Consider the following 7,941-nt stretch of genomic DNA (forward strand, 5'->3'; position numbering starts at 1 on the left):
TACTCTGTTTTACAGAGTTGTGGGCTGCAGCTTGGAGCTGTGCGGCTTGGCTGAGGTCACACCGAGTCACTAGAGGATTCAACCCCAAACCCCATTCCATTCCACCTAGCTGTCATACTCCTCACTGGAGTCCTCTCTGCCCCATCCATTTCTACCTCTGAGTCTTCTCCTGAGGACTGTAGGCATGGCATGAGGGTGCAGCCTTGGCAGCTAGGTCACCTTGAGGTAGCCCCATTTCTCTAGCAGTGAGGATGGCATTTTCCTATCTTTCTTGCACAGCAGCTCCCAGAAAGGCTACAAAGTTACCTTGGAAGCAGAAACTGGGAGGTCATGACCAAGCAACTTATTTTAGAAGCACTTTTCTCAGTAGTGACAGTTTTATTCCTGCACCCACTTCTGGAGAATTTGAAGTCTTAATTCCTTTCACTCCTGCAGGAGTATAGCCTTGTCTCCCTCCACTTGAGGCTGGGTCCCAGAGGGATGAATGGATGGACACAGGCTTCACCTCCTCAGGAAGTCTTCCTCTGGCTCCAGCAAGTTCTTGATCATACTGGAACTTTGGGCAGATTTGCCTGTCAATTCCCTCCTCCCAACTCCCACCCCTCATCCAGCCTTTCTCCAGCACCCTCCACATCCACACAGAGGTGCTGGACAAGGAAAGGATCATGGGGTGGGGTCTGAAAGGACCTAACATTTACTGGCTGCCATCCTTACACTTTCCATATACAAATTCCAACCCTGGCCTGAGAAATGGAGCAACAATGTCATCCCCACTGTCAGAATGAGGCCTAAGGGATATGTGTTCCCTGGCGTGGTTCCCATGGCTGATGTGTGATTTGACTACAAACCCCACTTGATTTCCACTTTACTTGTTGCCCCTGAGAAGAAGGCAGGGGTTCTCTGGCCATGGAGCCCTTTCAGCCCGTCAGCTACCTCCCAGGGCTTCCTGGAGTTATTGACCAAGATGCTTGCATCCAGAGCTGACCCTCAAATCCAGAAACTCATGGACCACAAGGCAGGGAAACTGGGCTGAAGTCTTCATTCTGTCCCTCATAAGCTTCGTGATCTTCAGCAGGTCACAGGCCTCTCTGAGCTTCCATGTTCTTATCTGCAAAGTGAAGGCAGCAGGCTGTGACACGCTCTCTGCCACCCACTCACAGCTCCTGTACGATAGCCCCAAGGCCCGGCAGGAGGTGGACCACCACTGGCAGGCCTCGGGTGGCCCCCACATTGTGTGCATCCTGGACGTGTATGAGAACATGCATCACGGCAAGCGCTGCCTCCTCATCATCATGGAATGGTATGCTGCCACTCTGCCTTGGTGTCCCTTCAGTTTCCCTGTGTGCCAAGCTTCCCAACAGTCTTCCAGGGCTTTTTCTTCAGACAGCAGCTCTGGGTTCCACCCAGCCTGTGAAGGGTGGCAGAGTTGGTAGCCAGAGGCCCTGCTGGCCACCAGGGCATTCTCTCAGGGTGGGAAAGAGGTCACATGGCTCTCCCATGGCCTCCCTGGGCATGATTTCCTCTCTGTGAGGAGGGCTAGGAAGCTGCCAGAGAAGGCTGCCAACCCCTGGATGGTGAGGGTGGAGGGTTTGAGGAAGAGTATGGCCCACAGAGTTCTTTCAGCTATCTCTTTCCTACTGGGTTTGTGCTCTCATGGTCCCACCAGATGCCAGGTGATGAGGCCAAAGACCAGGAGCCAGCAGCCTCCTCCATCTGGGCTTCTTCCACTGGCACTTGCACCTCTGACTCAGCCTTCCTCAGTCCGGAGGGTCCCACCTGGGCCTTGCTTCCTCCCTATCTGTCTTTCAAGTCCTTCCTGCATTCAAAGATTAGCCAGATTTTTAGAGTTGGGGTTCAGATCCTGACTCTGTTGCCCACTGATTTTGGGAATGTGGGCAGCTCCTAATCTTTCTGAATCTCTGTAACTCACACGTAAGATGTAGAGGAACATCTTCAAGTAGTATTCACTCTGAGCTTGTCTCTCTTCAAAGTGCTCATGTGTATCACGTATTGAATGTTCATGATTCTGTGAGGTTGGTGCTATTATTCTCCTTTCACAAAAGAGGTAGCTGAGGCACAAAGAGGTGAAGGAACCGGTCCAGTATCACACAGCAGGGCACATGAAGGATAGAACCCAGGGCACAGTGTACAGTAGGCACTTAGAGAACAGTGGCACAAAATGGTGATAATTGACATCTCATTCTACATTTGAGGAAATAGACTTGGGCAGGGTTGGGATTTCATAAGGTCTCACAGCCAGGTGAAGGCAGTGCCCCTGAGAAGAAAGGGGCTTCCTGGTAGGGATCTGAGCTTACCACCTTCCCTTGGGTTCTAAAAATACCACCCAAGCTGACAGCCCACTGTATACCTGGTCTTCCAAGGCATAGGGAGGCTGATAGTAGCTGAGGAGCAGGAGGCCCTGGAGGTTGGGTCTCTGAGCTAGGGCAGGGACAGGTGGATGCTCATCTTCCTCTCTGTTCATAGACATCTTCTCTTGCAGCATGGAAGGTGGTGAATTGTTTAGTAGGATTCAGGAACGTGGCGACCAGGCTTTCACTGAGAGAGGTACGTTCAGGCAGTTGGACCAGTGTGGGGAGACAGGGTGAGAAAGATGTACCAGAGTTGCTGTGTGATGCTGGGCAAGGCCCTGCTCCTCTCTGTGTTTCCATCAGAACAAGAGAGGGTAGGACAGAATCTCCTGTTCCTCCAAGGGATTCAAGGAATCTTGACATCTTTTTGGAGACACACTCTCCATGGCCCTGGGAGCTTCTTGGTGCTGATCTACTGTGGAGCTGGGCAAAGCAGCCTAGGCTTGAAGAAAGAGGCCCAGGTGGGCTAGGAACATCCTTAGAGGAAACTGGGGTCCCTGGGGTGGGGTCTAGTATGGAGTCACAGGACTATTGCTATCTTGTGCTGGCCTGCTAGATCATTCCCAAGACAGATGATAGGGTGGGGGCCCCCAGGTTGCCTGACCTTTGTCTGGCATCAGTGACCTCCCCTATCTATGTCTGTAGAGGCTGCAGGGATAATGCGGGACATTGGCACCGCCATTCAGTTCCTGCACAGCCAGAACATCGCCCATCGAGATGTCAAGGTAAGGCTCCAGAACGCAGCTGGGGGACCAGGGAAGGAAGGAGGTTTTATATTATTCCACAACTCCTGATGTCTCCCAGCAACCCCTGGGAGCCAAGTTCCATGCTCAGCATTCAAAGACTGCTCCCTGGCCCATACTGATCTCAGCCTCTCCTCCTAAGGATCCAGCATAGTCATTTTGCTCTTGCCAGATGATCTCCTTGTTTCCTTCAAACATTGTAATTCTGGTAGTAATAATAACTAACTGCCTGCCTCCTACCAGTGTACAGTGGCAACATCTCATTGAATTCTCACCTGGCCCTATGAGATAGGGACCACTACCCATTCCACAGATGAGCAAATTGAGGCTCAGAGAGAGACTAAGTGGCTTGCCTAAGTTGTGCACTTGCTGCCTGTGGATCCATCCATCCATCCATCCATCCACATCCTCAGCAACATATTTTGTGACCATGCAGCGTGCCAGGGCTCAGGCAGGGGCTGCCTAATGCTATTGAGTCTTCTGTGGAGTCAGAGTTATAGTTCCAGTAGACTCAGCCTTCAAACACTAGCCTTTTAACCAAAAGAAGCCATTTGATGGGCAGTGGAGGATGATACTCAAGTAGGCCCAGTTTTTAGGTTTGTTTGCCTTCCTAGTGGATGAGCTTGAGAAATATTCTGGAAGCTCAGTGCTCTAAATATCCTTTCCTGGAAAGATTGGGTCTTCTTGGGCAGCCCTACATGCACACACATGCATGTGCCTATATAAACATGCATGCATGAGCCATCATCATAGCAGAATCTGCCCACCTTGGGCCCTCTACCCAGGCCTGGAGCATTACCTTCCATAGCCTAAGTCAGAGGAGGGCTGAGGGAAACTGCTGGCATCAGGTCCTTCCTTTGTCTGAGTGTTACCAACCCATACAGTTATCATTTGACTCAGGATACATATGGAGCCACAGTAGACCCACCTTCTGAATCCTTGCTTTGCTTTGGCCCTGGCTTCTCTTTTTTCTAAGGGAAAATCCTTCTGCTGAGCAGATGCCTTTGTATGTGCTAAACCAGCTTCTCTGTTTTTATCCCAACCCAAGGTCACATCGTCTCAAATAGAACCTGAAATAGTTCCCACAAGCTCCAACCAGGAGCTTCATCCAATACCCTGCAGAGTTTGGGGCTCCCTCCTATATCTTAGCATGGGCCTAAATCCTACTCATTCATTAAAACCCAGCTTTGGGGCTGCTTCTTCCATGTAGCCCTCCCCATTGTTCCTATTGCCAGGTTCATCTGTACTTTGCAACTACTAAGGCAGAATCTGAGCAGTAGAGGCCTTCTTCCCTGGGCAACCTCAGGTGGGGCTGGCCTGCTGGCCTGGCAGGCTTCCATCAGGACTGGGTATGGGACATGTGGCAGTACTCGGCAATACTGTCTTCTGAGCAGTCTGCTTCCCCATGCACCCCCTTTCTGGTGTTTCATGGCAGCCTTACCAATTTAGGATCACAAATTCCCACCCCTATACGCTCCATGGCACTTGACCATTCACAGCCTTGGCTGAGCACCTGCCTCACTTTCCCCTCTGTGAATGTAGATATCACTTCTCAGGCACCTTGGCCTCTCTATATTTGGTATATGTTGTCTTTGGCCAAGGCCCAGGTCTTTTATGAGATAGATGGGCCTTGCTCTTCCTGTATTGCTATGGAGGTGGGAAGTCGATCAAGACTGCCTTGGGGTTTTGCCCTCACCTGGTACCTGACTAACTCAACACATGTTTTTTCCTCCTTGTCCAGCCTGAAAACTTGCTTTACACATCCAAGGAGAAAGATGCTGTGCTTAAGCTCACTGACTTTGGCTTTGCCAAGGAGACCACCCAAAATGCCTTACAGACGCCCTGCTACACTCCCTATTATGTGGGTGAGTCTTTGGGACATGGTTTGAAGCTCCTCATCTGCACCATTTGCTACTGTGCTTCAGGGCAGCCCGGGAATTGTGGAAACCAAAGAGTTAAAGCTCAAAAAGAAGGGAGGGAGAGCTCTTTCTGTATGGAGGCGCGTGATGTGGGGGGCTGGAGGCTGCAAAAATATTCTCCCAAACTTCAGCTTCTGCTTTTGAAAATAGATCCAGGAAAATTCTGGCTGTGGCCTGTGAGCTGAGTGACATCACAGCAGCTCTAAATATATATGTGATAAAAGGCTGCCATCAGCTTGGGACAAAGCCCAACCGGTTGTTTTTCTCTGGTTCTTAGCTTCCTGGGATTCATATGCAGAAAGTGGGCAGGCCTTTCCCCCTACATTGGAGGGACACAGGGGACTAGTCATCTGCTTTGTGGGAGAGGGAGCCAGGACTGGGAGGGTTACTGGGGTGTGTGTATATATATTCATACTCATGCTGACAGCTGTGCTCCAAGCAGTCCCTAGATCTGGAAAGGCCTCTGGTGAAAGTGCCCCTTGCCTATGAGTTGGTGTTGACAGGGCTTTTCTTCAGGAGAGGCCTTGAGGGGCTGCTGAAGGGGAGGGAAGCCCCCTGAGAGAGCTGAAATGCTAGGATGAACGTTGAAATATTTTAACCTAGAAATCCTCTGGCTTGCTGACCTCATTGCACAGATGGGAAGACCAAGACCCAGTGAGTTGATCCCCAAACTGACAGTGGAACACAGAGCCCTGCCCCTGGCTCCTCCTTGCCTGTGACCTTACTGTGTGTTCAAGGAGGCAGGGACATAGGGCAGCTGGTGGGCTGAGGCCCTTTGGCCTATGGCAGACTTCACCAAGCTCCTGAGAGGCCTCCTCCCCCTTTTCACCCTCACCAAGGTCAAGACTGGCAGAGGGGCCCAGGGGCCAAAGGAGCTAGGGGGCTGTCTGAAAGCAGTTTATTTTTTTCTGGGAGCTGTTTATTCTCCTCCAACTTCTCACACATGCTGCCTTCTCAGAAGGTGCCAGACACATCTGCTGTGTCCCACCTCCCAGCTCGGGCACCTGCTTCTCACCTTGATCAGGCTTCAAGCTCTTGTCTAGGTCTTAAGACCTTTGAGAGCCCTCCTATGTCTTCTGCCCTGGCAGCCCCTGAGGTCTTGGGTCCAGAGAAGTATGACAAGTCCTGTGACATGTGGTCCTTGGGTGTCATCATGTACATTCTGTGAGTACCATCGTAACCCCCCACCTTGGCCTCCTGCCTCCACCACAACATATATCTTTAGTACCACTTTGCTTCCCAGCCCCTATGTCCTTAGTGAGGGGCTTGTGTGTGTCCCCTGCCCCCTTGGGCAGATTTCCTTCCTTTCTGGTCATGAGACACCATTCCTTCTGGCTGCCTGAAGGTCTGCCCATGCTGAGGGCTGATGGTGTTCCTGGGCTGTGCCTAGGAATTCAGAAGGCTGGTATAGTGCCATGGTGTCTGGCTGCCTGCCTTCTCAATGAGGGGCTTGGGTGGAAAATGGGTCTGCCCTAGTATTGTCCCCCATCCTTATGCTGAATGACCTCCTCCTTCCCCCAGCCTGTGTGGCTTCCCACCCTTCTATTCCAATACGGGCCAGGCCATCTCCCCAGGGATGAAGAGGAGGATCCGCCTGGGCCAGTATGGCTTCCCCAATCCTGAGTGGTCTGAGGTCTCTGAGGATGGTGAGTGAGCCTTTCTGCCCCGTGTGGCCCCCTTGGCCCTCATTCTAGGAAACATCTCTTTGGTGCAAAAATGACCTGTGTTCAAATCTTGACTCCTTAGGTTCCTAGCAGTGTGATCCTAGGCAAGTTACCTAACCTTTTCAGGGCTCAGGGTTTTTTTTGTTTGTTCGTTTGTTTTTTGGTACTGGGGATCGAACTCAGGTCCTTGCGCTTGCGAGACAGGTGGCGGAACCACTGAGCTAAATCCCCGGCCTCAAGCCTCAGTTTTTATGTCTGCCAAATGGGTTCAAAAAACCTAAAACTCCCTCTTTAACTTCTGTTCTTCATTTACATTTTCCTGTCTGGGGACCACAAATGGGTCTACATTGTATTAGTTACCTATTGCTGCTTAACAGATTATCCTGAACAATTAGTGGCTTAAAACAGGAAATAGCTTGCTATATCTGCATGTTAGGAACATTGTAGCATGTGCAGCCCTGTGCCAACAAAACTTGTAGTCTATGGGGAGGGGCAGGGGGCTGCAACCTCACGGCCCTCCTCTCTTTCCTGGTCCCTCTAGCCAAGCAGCTGATTCGACTACTGCTGAAGACAGACCCCACAGAGAGGCTGACTATCACGCAGTTCATGAACCATCCCTGGATCAATGTGAGCATCCATAGCCAGCAGGATGTTGGGCTGGAGCAGGGCTTCCAGGCAGGAGAGCGGTGGCTCTGGAATCTGGGGTATTAGTGCTGAAATGGGCCCCTGAATACAGATGTGTAATATCCCCCGACCTATAGCCTGGTGCTGTTACTGCCCCACTCAGGCTTCTTCACCTCTCTGACCCTTGGTTTCCCCATCTGAGACTGGGAGATGGGGGGAGGTTGGGGTTAGCTAGTGTTGTTGCACATGCCTCCAGGCTCTAATTCAGGGGCTTGGGGATCTTTCCAGCAATCAATGGTGGTGCCACAGACCCCACTTCACACGGCCCGAGTGCTGCAAGAGGACAAAGACCATTGGGATGACGTCAAGGTGTGTAGACTTTGCCTCAGTCTTCCTGCAGTTTCCAGGGTGGTAGCTCCCCAGATTCTGGGTGTTTGGCTCCTCTTGCCTGGAACACAGCATGTCAGTTACTGCCCTATGTATCGATATACATGGCACTCCAAGTATTGGACTACACCATTCAGGGTGGGGGCTCCTGGCTTATTCCCAAGAATGAGGCTTTGGGCCCAAGCAATGGCCCCCTATCTTCTGACTTAGAAAATGCCATGTTTGATCATATGAG

General features: G+C 51.3%; 1 protein-coding gene across 1 annotated transcript in view; it reads left to right on the forward strand.

Moving 5' to 3' along the window:
- The window catches only part of Mapkapk3 (MAPK activated protein kinase 3), a 53,461-nt gene that overhangs the window by 20,030 nt on the left and 25,490 nt on the right, over positions 1 to 7,941 (forward strand). Inside the window, exons 3-10 of the mRNA XM_004834159.3 lie at positions 1,161 to 1,300; positions 2,501 to 2,565; positions 3,015 to 3,094; positions 4,854 to 4,977; positions 6,120 to 6,195; positions 6,553 to 6,677; positions 7,237 to 7,322; positions 7,608 to 7,688. Coding sequence (XP_004834216.1) covers positions 1,161 to 1,300; positions 2,501 to 2,565; positions 3,015 to 3,094; positions 4,854 to 4,977; positions 6,120 to 6,195; positions 6,553 to 6,677; positions 7,237 to 7,322; positions 7,608 to 7,688 — 777 coding nt within the window. The remainder of the gene's footprint in view (positions 1 to 1,160; positions 1,301 to 2,500; positions 2,566 to 3,014; positions 3,095 to 4,853; positions 4,978 to 6,119; positions 6,196 to 6,552; positions 6,678 to 7,236; positions 7,323 to 7,607; positions 7,689 to 7,941) is intronic.

This window comes from Heterocephalus glaber, unplaced genomic scaffold, assembly GCF_053883595.1.
Source record: "Heterocephalus glaber isolate CG9 unplaced genomic scaffold, H.glaber_assembly_v1.0 deba00001504, whole genome shotgun sequence".
Classification (NCBI taxonomy): Eukaryota; Metazoa; Chordata; class Mammalia; order Rodentia; family Bathyergidae; genus Heterocephalus; species Heterocephalus glaber.